The sequence below is a fragment of the Heteronotia binoei genome, chromosome 14 (genome assembly GCF_032191835.1).
Source record: "Heteronotia binoei isolate CCM8104 ecotype False Entrance Well chromosome 14, APGP_CSIRO_Hbin_v1, whole genome shotgun sequence".
Lineage (NCBI taxonomy): Eukaryota > Metazoa > Chordata > Lepidosauria > Squamata > Gekkonidae > Heteronotia > Heteronotia binoei.
Genome location: NC_083236.1, coordinates 27,044,771 through 27,057,335, shown reverse-complemented (window position 1 = coordinate 27,057,335; position 12,565 = coordinate 27,044,771). Strand labels below are relative to the sequence as shown.

The 12,565-nt window shown below is 46.8% G+C and overlaps 1 protein-coding gene across 1 annotated transcript in view; it reads right to left on the bottom strand.

Annotated features, from left to right (window-relative positions):
• Window positions 1–12,565, bottom strand: part of VAC14 (VAC14 component of PIKFYVE complex) — a 167,932-nt gene that overhangs the window by 16,723 nt on the left and 138,644 nt on the right. Inside the window, exons 15-18 of the mRNA XM_060254122.1 lie at window positions 11,477–11,651; window positions 10,101–10,219; window positions 5,835–5,914; window positions 4,474–4,624 (exon numbers count right to left, since the gene is read on the bottom strand). Coding sequence (XP_060110105.1) covers window positions 4,474–4,624; window positions 5,835–5,914; window positions 10,101–10,219; window positions 11,477–11,651 — 525 coding nt within the window. The remainder of the gene's footprint in view (window positions 1–4,473; window positions 4,625–5,834; window positions 5,915–10,100; window positions 10,220–11,476; window positions 11,652–12,565) is intronic.

Genomic DNA, 12,565 nt, shown 5'->3' with positions numbered 1-12,565 from the left:
TTGTTTTACAAAATGAGCAGAGACACCAGAAGGCTAGCTGGCATGACTGTCTGCCCACCGCAAGGCTATCTGAGGTACATTTGCCCTATGGTAGAGTTCCAGTCCCTTGGCCTCATCGGGATGTGCCTAATAAAGCCAAAGTTGAACACAGTCTCCCAAATCAGAAAAGAGCACCAAAAAAAGAGGAGAAAACCAGTGGGTCGGGAGCAGTAGGTCGGCCCTTCCTGCTGCCCCTCAGCAGTGGAGGTTTCTTTGTCATGTTCATTCTGAAAGTCACTGCCAATGTTCAAACAGAATGTAGGTCACGATTAGTCAGATGCTCAGTCTGTCTGACAGCTTGTAATATCCAGCCGCCAGCGCTGAGGAGGAAAACTGAATGCAACCAAGCACCCGAGATGGGGTCACACACAACATACCTCTCTGAGCCCAACTGGAGAGTCCAGGGGGGAAGAACATGTGGGAAAAGCTGGCCAAGGATGGCCACTCAGATTTGACCATCTCTGGGCCTTCATTTGTTTGGCAGGTTATAGATAAACCCTTGCCAGAAGGAAGATTCCCTTCAGGTCCACCAGCCAAGCTTTCCAAGATGCATGCCAACACCTAATTCCAGCTCTGCCATAACGGCGCCAAGCCAAGGGGCCAGCAAGCATCATCCCTACGAGATCCTAGAGCACCGTGGCCTCCGTGCAGCAGCAGAAACAAGGATTCCTGGCAGCCAGCTCCGTGGCAAAAGAATGCAGCAGTTTATGTAGTTATTTATTTAACAGATTCCTCTCTGCCTTATTTACCTCCTGAAAGTGGCAAACAGTGCAGCAACCAAGTTGCGAGGGCACAAATTGTCATGACTGTTAGCACAACGCCACATCTTGCAGCAGCTGGTGTTCCTTGGAGGAGCAGCACCAATTTTTAGAGCCGCTGGAGAGATCTGAGGAAGGGGAAACCACCTGGAGCTCTTTTGCTCTCTGCAGTGTCACCGGCATCATCGTTTAGACAATGAACTGAAGAGATCTTTGGGGACGGGTGAGATTCCCACAAACACGTGACAAGCAGTCCCAGGTACCAGAGAAATCTGGAAGCCAGAAAAAATGGAGCAGCCCCCTTGAAGGGAGATGGGGCAGAAACATGGCCACTAGCTGCGGCAGAAGCATACGGCCACAGAGCCCTACAATGCATTTTGTCCCAACCCCCCCTTCCAGAGCTGGGCACATTGCAGGAGCAGAAAACTGGCTTCTCTCTGCCTGCGGTTTGTGCAGGCTCCCCGAGGGGACCTGAACAAACCCTGGCAAAGCGATGGGAACGAGGGCCTTCCCTATTCAGGGTAAATCTCTTCCATGGCTCTGCTTGTTTCCATGGCAATACCACAAGTGAAATTTTCCATCCCGGATGCCAAATGCCTGTGGATGAGGCACAGCCCCTAGGAGGGTTACCAAATATAGACAAAACTCCAAGCATCTGATTGCTTGGGACCAGGAGGATGTGCCTCAGCCCCGTGGTGCTGGTGCTAAGAAAAGCTGAGAAAGGGCTTCCCCCGCTCCCAGGGACTTGCCTGCTCAGAGCCAGAGCCTCCCCCTCAGTTCCAGAAACACGAACTCATGCAACCTCAGCAATTGAAATGCTCTACAAAGGCAATCTGAACGGGACAGCTGGAGGCACCCTTCTAACATCTGCCCCAGAGAGGAGGCAGAGCTCAAACACCTTCCTGGCGCCTCCCCACCTTGTCAGTTAACACCTGCCAAGCTGAAAGCCCAAAACTTCAATGGAAAAGGCCTGCAGGTGCTACAGGCTAACTTGCAGCTGAAGTTATGCTTCCCATTCCCCGCTGAGAATGCTGTTCAGGATGATCTTGCAGCCAGCCCTGCAGAGAACAACCAGCAGGACAGGTTCGGCTGAGGCACTGCCATTCTTGTCCAAACAGGGACCGACCGTTTCCTACCATCCCTCTAGTTTCTGCCAGTCCCTCCCTGAGTCTCCGCTCACTCCTCCCACCCTTAATGGCATCTGTTCATCATTGTGCCTCTCCAAGTGCATTCACACAGCCAACGTCACAGGGGGGAAGGATTTTCACATGGTAAGCTCCCCACCACCTTTGTGCTTGAAGAGAGATGGCTGGGACACAGATCAAACAGGGAACTGCCATCAGCCAGTCTTAGAGAAACAAATCCTCTTGACAGCCCGGCAAACCACTGGCTCAGTCCACAAAAGTGGCAACACGCCCCCCCCCCCGGGTATTTATTTCAGTGGAGTCTGTGCTGGAGAAACTTTCAGTGGTTGCGCCCATTTTGCTCTACACATCTTGGAAAGGAAAAGAGCAATAGAAGGATGGGGTAACTGACCCTGTGAACATGGTCAACATAGACAGGAAACTTGGGTGGCAGTGGAAGAAATACCTTTTTCTTTCTTAGAGCCAGTAGGATATCATGAACATTTTTTTTCTCTCTCCTCCCCAAACACCTAGCCAGAAGGAGAGTTCCAGTGAACTTATTAAAATATTATAAAAGCAGTGAACAAGTTTTAAAGCTTGTTTTAGTTGGTTTTATGATGTTTTAGTTCATCTTAATAAAGGTGCTACTTTCTGACTGGCGCTTCAGGATTTAAAAAAAAATGGACCAGTGTCTTACAGAGATTCAGAAGAAGTAATCTTTCAGCTGCCTTACACGCCTGTATTTAAAATGCTATGGCTACATCCATATGGTGAGGCTTCACTGTTAGGCATTCATTGCTATGGCAAATGCAGAGGGAGAAGTATTGGCAGTAGAGCATCTACGTGAGAGTTTCTGCACACTTTCCTCTTTCGACCTCCATATTCCCTGCATTTCCTCCCCATCATGCCACCAGACAACTTTTTCAGGATCTTCAAAAAAAGAGATGTCATTGCCACGGTGTTACAGCAATTAAAAACAGAAACTGCAAAAAGTCCTCTAGCAACACAGTGGGGAAACCAGCAGTAACAAGGGGCTGCTGAAAGAAAAAGGCTCCAGTGTGGATGCGACTCAAGCCCCTCAAAATGTACCCATTCCCACCCAGGCAGCTTGCTGACTGCATTCTTCCCCAAAGGAATGTAGTGGAAATGGTTTGAGAAAGCAGGAGTTGAGGACTGGAAAAATGTGGAAAGTGGCCCATGAGAGTTGGGTGCGAAGGTGGAGAAAAAGATCTGTGTGCACGCAGCCCAGACCATGTCAACATGCTTCAGTATCCAGAGCAGAAGAAAAGAATCCAGGAGCACCTTAAAGACTAACAAAATTTGTGGTAGAACAAAGTTTTATTCCGAATGTAAGCTTTCGTGTGCTAGAAGCACACTTATCAGACAAAAGTATGGAATGACAAGCAGTCCTAAATATAGAGAAAGTGGGCAGTGAGTTAGTATGCAGAGTCATGGAAATGTTTTTTAGCAGAGTAAAAAAGTCACAAGTTGGGGTCTGGTGTTTGCTAGTTTATGTTAACTGGGCTGAAAAAAACAACGAAGGGTAATTAAGTTGGAATAGGAGACTGATGTCCATGTACTAAACCCATTAAGTAGGTTAGTGGGATGTAGGTAGTGGGATGACCAATTCCGCGGGCCTGTAAGACCTACCTCTTCAAAATAGCCTTCACCCATACCGAGCTAAGATAGTGTCGCTGTATATGTTTTTTCCCACTGAACTTATGAAAGACCTATTATGGCACCTTAATGTTAATTTTAATGTAATTTGTAAATTGATTTATGATGATTTTATTGCTATGTATGATTTTATTGTATTGCATTTATACGTTGTGAGCCGCCTTGAGCCTGCTTGTGGGGGGAGGGCGGGATATAAATAAAAAGTATTATTATTATTATTATTATTATTAAGTATCCTGGGTGTGAAGTGCAATAAATGAGAGTCTGTTGTAATGTTAGCTCTGGGTTAAAATGTGGACATAGGTTTCTCAGAGGTTTGATTTAAACATGTAACACACATATAAACATAATTCTTGTTTGCCATTAAATATACATTAAAATATAGTGGAAGATGGGTTAGAATATGTAATGAGATAAACAGCCAGTATCCCTATTTGAGTATGTCAATACAAAAAACATTATTCCGATACACTATTGTAAAAAAGAAATACATTGGAAATCACTGCTCACTGACTCACAGAAGCTCATCCCCTACCACAAATTTAGTTAGTCTTTAAGGTGCTACTGGACTCTTACTCTTTTCTACTGCTACAGACTCACTTCCAATACAGTCACTACCTATTCTCAATCTATTCAGAGCAGCCACTCTTGCTGGGATATTCAGGTCAAGAACCAGAGGCTAGCACTGATTCCTGAGAATAACAGTGCATGCAAGCAGGATGAGTCCAACACTTCTCAGACTCATAAACTTCCCAGAGAATCAATAAAGAGCTCCATTCACTGGCAGAAAAGGCTGCACTAAAAGAAAAAAAACCTCTCTCTTCTAAAGGAAACCCCAGGGCAACAAGGAGTAGGCCAGCTCAGCTGCGACTTACGTAGTTTGCATGAGCTCGGGGTTGGGCACGCACTGCAGTCGGTGGGAGAGGAGCTGGAAGGCACTGCTCTGCGGCAGCAGCATCAGCAGCCCATATAGAGCCTTGATTAGGTAAGGATTGTTCTTCACATCCAGCAGCTGCAAGCGGAGATCTGCAAGCAAAGGAGAAGGGGCTGAGGATGCTGCAGGCACTCTGTGAGACTCTGCCACCTTGGCCTCCAACAGGCATCTGGGGAACTTTACAGTGTGTGTGTGTGTGAGGAGGGGGAATAGAAGTGCATTTGAAGACCTCACACTTGCAAAGAAAGGTCACATTAAGGTTCAGAAACTACAGGCAAAGTAAATGGATCTCAGGGATCAGTAATAGAAACATAATCCCCACCCCCCATTTTCTCCTGCTTTTTGGAATTGGTATAAATTTGGATCACTCTGGTGTAGAAATGGGGTGTGCCATGAACACATCACAGAATGCACAGAGAGGGATATGAGAGTTCCCATGAATTTGTGGGAGAGTGTGGTTGTGGATACATGTGGAAGAAGGGGGTCTTTGGGAGCTTCCAGTCATTGGAATGGCTGTTCGATGGGACTTCCTGAGCACAGAAAGTATTGCTTGTACAGCGGACAGAACTCTTTTATTGATCTTTCATGAGGAGGCAGACCAGAGCAGCAGGGTACCCAGCCTATAGGACCCAGGGCTGTGAGCCCAAAGGACTATGAATAAACCAGCCTGGTACCTTGCTTGTAGTCTAATCCATTTCCTACTTAAGGTTTCATGTTTTCTAAAGCAAAATTGCAATGTGATCACCATGTTTCTGGTAATAACCAAAAGCTATGCAGGAAGTTTCATGGGGCATCACAAATCTAGGTACTAGAACTGTCCAGTTTCACCTGGAAGAAACACATGTGCCTTAAGAGCTGCATGAAAAGGAGAATTTTGGTGGGCACTGGCAGTAATGACAGACTCTGCTCTGTCTGATAGCCTCCCTTCTCCATAGCAACAAACAGCACAAAAGCCATTTTCTAAAAAGAACCTGGACCCCACATCTGACTTCCAACTTATCGAGGGTCAGTGCCTCCAATTGCAAGAGTCAGTGCGCAAGATGTTCATCCCACTAACCTACATTGAGTGCATGGCCTCGCCCACTGCAATTATGCTGCTGCCTGTCCCTAATGGACAAGTGCACTGGAGGGTCTCACAGCAAAGAGACTCATAACTTCTGCTCTATTTATTTGGCTAGTGTTGAGACTTGCAATATGAGGGTGAGGCAAAGGGACACCAGCATACCAATATACTCCCCCACAGACACCCCTACAACCCTCCTCCCCACACACACATGAAAACAACTGAGAAATGAAACTTGCATGTAAAAATCGGGCATTCTATCAGCTGGACCAGCTTGTCAACCTCAATCAGGAAATCGACTGTGACCTCCAGGTCACCGCTGAGCACCTCTGTTAAGGGAAATGAACAGGCCTGCTGGCCAAGTGAGAGAGCAGAAGCACCAAGGTAGGCCTACAGCAACAGGACTTAGGAGCACCAGAAACAAATCCCTTCCCATGTGGATTCTCTGATCAGGCCAACCACTGCAGAATGGACAAGTTGTCCCAAAAGACCTTTAAAAGGGCCATGCCTCTGATTACAACCATGTGGGATATTATATGTATTAATCCTGCACTTAAGGAGAGCCAAGTGGCAGCAGATATTGCAAGTTGGTTGTCCACTGTGTCTTCCCACGCTGGCAGGCAAGTGCTTCCCCTTCAAATGCTGCAACCAGTGCCATCCTAAGCAGAGTTACACCGTTCTAACACCATCCACTTCAGTGGGCTTAGAAGTGTGTCACTCTGCTCAGGAATGCACTGCACACCAATCACACAAAGGCAGCCAAGTACTCTTCCTTGCACAGCTGTACTGCTTCCACATGGCTGGCTGATTGCACAGCGACCCCCATCCCTGCACTGACATAGCGCCTTCAAGGTGGTGAAGGGCGTGGAACTCTGCATTCAGTCTGAGCCAATCCATACAGTAAATGGCAATGCAAGCACCATACCTTCCCCAGCAGAGCATCACTCCACAGCAACGTTAGTTGTGTGTTCAGGGTACGTGTGTGTTTAACTGGTGCCATGTGATTCTGTGGCAAGTGCTGTTTCCATTCGGACCAGCACTGACAATCAACACAAAGGGGAGGCATGACTGACTTCCTATACTGGGATGGGGCTGGCTGGTAGTATCATGTGACCCACAAGTTCTTGGCTGGTGGGACGAGGTGGGGGGTCAGGAAAGGATTGTCTTCTTCCTGGCACTCTCTCCCAACTCCTGTTTTTGACCATGTCTACAAAGATGGTCCATGGCTCCTTTCAAATCAATCCTCCCTTCCTATAAGCAGATATTGCGATGGACCCTTTCCTAACCCCCCCCCCCCCTCCCTGAGACTTGGAGACGTACTGCAGCTGCACCTCGCCCTCTGGGTGGGATAGGATCAATACTATTTTGGGAGGCTCCTGTTTAGAGCTCCTGCCCCAAGATAGTGTTCCTTAATCAACTTAGCTTAATGGGCCAAATGCCCCCCGGTGGGACTGTGACCCACTTCCAACACAAATTAATGGCCTCCTTCCCAGCACCACAGCTTGTTCAGGCTTCAGCTCCAAACTCTTCTCCTGATGTAATGAACAGCCACCCACCTTCTGCAGCAAGAGTGATTAGATTTCAAGGTGACTGATCTTTCATTCTCCATTATATAGAAATGGAACAAGGAGACGAAATGGCTTCCCGAGTCATCAAGCAAGATGGACTGCTTCATGGACCCTTCCACACTGGTCCTCCAATGATGCAAATGACAGGTGGGAGTTAGACCAAGAAACAGTCCAGAACCTGGGCCATGAAAAAGATCTCTGTTAAGGAGACTGCATGGCTGCTGAAAATTTCCCCTGGGTTCCACTAGGAAACTTACCATATACACTCTCCTTCCATTGCTTAACATGTTTTGAGAACACAGTTCTGAGTCCAGTCGGCTGACCTGAGCCAATTCCACTCAGTCTGATCTACTTCACAGAGGTATTGTGAAAATAAGAGAGGGTAATGCTGAATTCATAGATATGCAAAGTCTGCCAAATGCTCCTTTGGTGAAGATGGCCTGACTAGGGAGGGGGGGCGTCTAGTTCTCATGCTCTCTTTCCCAAGAAGTGGCAGGAATGACCAGCCAAATATTTATTTACTTCATTTATATCCAACCTTCCTCTCTAATGGGGGACCCAAAGGAGCTCACATCATTCTCCCCTCCTGCACTTTATTGTCACAAGAACCCCATGAAGTAGTCTAGGCTGAGAGCAATGTGACTGGCCCAAAGTCAGCCAGCAAGCTTTCCTGGCAGAGCGGGACATCAAACCAGATCCTAGTCTGACATCTTAGCCACTGCACCACACTGGCTTCTGGCTCATAATTTCCCCTGACGATTAGTAGCACTGGAGACTTCTGAAGGGAGGTGAAGGCATGCTAACCAAGCTTCATGTTCAGGCTGAGGGGTACAGTTCCTGCCACCACTAGAAGAATAAGAGTGTCAAAGCAGCGCCCTGCTGGATCAGACCAATGGCCCATCTAGTCCAGCTTCTTGCTTTAAAACAGGGGTGGGGAACCTCTGTCCCGAGGGCCATATGTGGCCCTTGAGGTCACTCGATGTGGCCCTTGGGGATTGCTGGGCTGAACCGAGCCATGTGGCAGCCTCCCTGGGGCCTGGCTGGCCAGTGAGGATCGTGGGGCCCAGCCGCACTGTGTAGCAGCCTCCCCAGGGCCAGGCAGGGATCACAGGGCCCAAATGTAGTGTGCGGCAGTCTCCCTGGGGCCTGGTTGGCCAGTCAGAATTGCTGCAGGCCTGGAAAAGTTACTGTCACAGTTCAGTTTGCACTTGATTATCCCAAATGGTGTGGCCTAATATGCTAATATTAGGGGATGTGGTCTAATATGCTACTGAGTTCTTGCTGGGCTTTTTCTACAAAAAAGCCCAAGACTTATGCATTTGCCTAGGGAGGCGAGCTGGGTGTGTGTTTGTGTGTGTGTGCGCCAGATTAGGCTCTCCCCACATGACTTCAAATAGAAAAACAATTATTTGCATTAATTTTGCTGGCCTGAATCATTCTCCCTTGGTGGAGCACTGTTTTTTAAGTTGGTAATTTTTTATGGGCCACGAATGATTATAAATATCCATATGGCCCTTGGCAGAAAAAAGGTTCCCCACCCCTGCTTTAAAAAGAAGTCAACCAGTTGCCTAGAAGACATAGCACAGAGACCAGGACCTTCCTGTACTATTGCCTCATAGAACTGATATTCAAAGGTCAATGTGTTTCAGATCTCTGCTTTTCACTATTAAGAACTTAAAAGATACTCCAGCATCCTCTTGCACACAGCAGTCAATCTGATGCCCCTGAAGGGCTTACAAATGGGGCATGGAAACAAAAAACTCTTCCCCGGACTGGTATTCAAAGGGTTACTGCCTCTGAACACCGAGACTATCATATGTTCATTGTGACCAGTAGCCACTGATGAATCAATCCTCTATGAACATTTACAAAGCATTACTACTGCTGTCCAAATATTTTGGCAAGGTGCATTCCATGTTCAGACTATGTAACACACCAAAGGCCACTGGGCCAACCTTCCTACCCAAGGCATGCCAGATCAGCACCAAATTAAAGGGAAATGGACATTGTGATTGGGCAGGCAGCTTAGGAGAACTAACATGGTACTGAAGCTCCAGAACCCTGGCTGCCTTCTCTGCCCGCTACACATATCTTCTAAGCACGCTCTTCAACCAAGATGATTAATGATTTATTGTTTCTTCCTCAGTTATCTCCCCAATGGGAGTGCAGAACAGCTTACAAAATCATTCTCTTCTGGTCCATTTTATTCTCACAACAGTGACTCTTAGGTAGGTTAGGGTGAGAAAGAGTGAAAGACTCAAGGTCCATGAGCTTCCATGGAAGAACAGGGCTCTGAACTGGGGTCTCCTAGATTCTAGTCTGACATGCTAACCACTGTACCATTCTAGCTCACAAGAGAAGTTTGATCAAAAAAAGGAACCAAGCTCAGCCGCAACCGTTAGAAGCCCCTGCACCATCTGAAGTGCTGACTTGAGTTGCAGTTCTGTATTTCCAAAAGAGTGGGATGGCTTCACACAGAGGCTGAGAGCACGTCCCAACTCAGCTGCCTACTTCCACCCAGTGCTATGGTGAAGGGAAGAACAGACAACATTAACGCTTCAATATACTGAGGGACAAAAAGTAGGGAACAGCCCCGGTCTTACTAATCCCTTCTGCTGTCTGCTGACACTCCTGAACTGATCAACCTGGAAGCCCCTTTCTAGAAGCTGTTCTCAAGTCGAAGGATCAGCTCCAGGCTCTGCCACTGTTTATGGCTCTCGGGAAAACAAAAGATAGCTGCAATGCAGAGGACCTTGTGAAGGATCACTTTTAATCAGCTGTTTCAGTTCACAACTCTTTGTTATGATCCAAGAGGAGGCAGTTGGAAGGCCTGTTCTGTGTTTAGACTACATAAGCACAGACTAAGAGCCGAAAGCCCAACCCCACTCTCACTCCTATGGTCTGCCAAGAACAGCATCAAATTTTTAAAAAGGATACAACTTCTGGATGAGGTCATAGGCGTGCTTGTAGTTCTGAGTGAGAAAGCAGAGGGATACGGTAGTCACGGGGTTGTGGCACCAGGAACGGTAGAGACAGCAGAATAAATTGCGGCTCTCCTGGGAAAACAAAACAGTAAGGTGGGGGCATATGCAAACCACTGAACTGGTCAACCCCTGCTTCCAGCCACTAAACATGCTCCAAAACTAACAATTATCTCTGTTGCTGCAATTCAGTACCTTTGTAAGGAAGAATAAAAAATGCTGTTCTCACCATTGTTGTAAATAACTACATGTGCAAAATGTGCATTTGCCAGGTGGTCACACAAGCATGGAATATGGCTTTAAAAAAAATGCTTCCAATCCACACGACAGTACAAAATAGTTTGAGTCACAGCTTGTTAGTATGTCCAAAGGAGGCAAAGTTGGAAGCTTTCTCACTGAAGCTAATTGTGACCGAGGTTTGGGGCAGGTGGGGGGAGAAGAGGCATTAACACTGCTGTTCACTGCCCATACCGCTATCCCTACATTCTTGCTTATATGAAGTGAGGTTAGGGTGTTCTGGAAATACTTAAGCCCAGCTGTGCTGGAAATGCAACAGATGTATAAGTAGCACAGAACTCTGCCATTCACAAGAGAAGAATCCAGTGTGACTCTAAAGTTTGCTACCCTGTAAACCTAGGCTTTTTTCCCCAAGCAGCACTTTGGATCCTGTTTTCCCGCTTGACACCAACATGGGATCAACTTCCTAGAACAGTGGGTTCTGACAGGAAAAGAAACACAGTTTTGATGCAATGCAACTGCAGAATCCACCAAGTGTTGTTAAGGTTCACATTTTTCTTAAAGCTGTACAGGAACAAAAGTCTCAAGTTTATAACTTTCGATCTCAAAGGACTAATTCGAGACAATGCCATTAAACCAGAGAAGCATCTATCTGAATTAAAGGCCCCTGCAGACTCAAGGACAGCATACAAGAAATCTGGTCTCCAGAGCTGCATACTTCCCCAGACTTTATTTTGTGACTGATTCTGGGCCTTCTGGCCTTCAGCATAAGGTAAATCAAGCACAGACCAAACATTTGACAGTGATTTATAAACAGAACCCTCATTTCAAGAGCACCAAAGCAGATAAGACACCAAAAAAGCACACTGTAGTCAGAGAGACATAATGGCTTCTCAACACTGATAGGAAAACAAGCTTACAATAGTGCTGGAGGCTGAAGATTTCCTCAAAGACCACCCAATTATTTGCACATGTCTGGGGGTGGGGCAGAGCATTCTGTTCTCCACCATAAAACACTGTAGTGGTTTAAGGGTTTTTTTTTGGGGGGGGGGGTTGGAGAGAGAAGATAAGGACAAGAAAGCAGCACCCAAGTACCGGAGTCTTCAGGTCTTTGAGTTGGTTCCTCAGCTGGAAGAGCTCAGAAGATGTCAGGAGGATTGTGTTGAGGGTATGGACCATTGTGGAGGCAAACTTGAGGTCCTCCTCTCGCAACAGGATGTCTGCCATTGAGTGGAAGATGTTCTCTGCATTCAGAAGAAGACAGAGTTGCCTGCATGGTACCAAACAAACAAACAAAATGCCCCAGATTAGAAGCCATCAGAAACAGGAGTTTGCTTTCTTTTTAAAAAATTGTTGTGAATGCAGAAGTGGGGGGGGGGGGGGAAGAACCTCCCAAAGTTTGCTGCAGAAACACCTTGGACAAGATCAACATAAATAATCCAAATGAAAAGAATCTCTTATTTTTTGTGCTACTTCTAAGCTTTGTGCACTGAGCCCTCAAGCAAATGTGCACTAGTGTACTCTCATCCTACTGTTACCCTTGGGAGGCTATCAGAGGCCCCTCGAATCAACAGACTTGATAGTTCACAAAGCATCTCTAGTGCAGACTGTATGTTCCTGCAGCCTGAGAGCCCACCAGCTGCATAGCAGGAGTGTGTGGTTCCCCACCATGCATCCAATACACGCTGTCACTACATTGTGTGAATTGAGCCATGCATAGGTTTTCCATACATGTACTGCCTCCCAGTTCACATGATCACATCTGCAGAGACTCTCTCTTACTGCTGTCCTCTGTCTTAATCAATCCAGTGATGCCAGTGTCTACTTTTGCTTATTTTTTCGCAGCTTTCCATCTACCTGGGTGATTTACTAACTCTTGCTGCTACAGAAGCTCAGAAGTTTAAATGCTTAGACAATTTATATGCCACCTCTCATAAGAGAAGCCATGTTGGATCAGACCAACGGCCCATCCAGTCAAACACTCAGTGGCAAAAAAAAAAAAAACACCAGGTGCCATCAGGAAGTCCATTAGTGGGGCCAAGACACTGGAAGCCCTCCCACTGTGCCCCCCAAGCACCAAGAATACAGAGCATCAGTGCCCCAGAATACACTGTGGCTAATAGCCACTGATGGACCTCTGCTCCATATGTTTATCCAATCCCCAATCTCTCAAGAGACTTACTT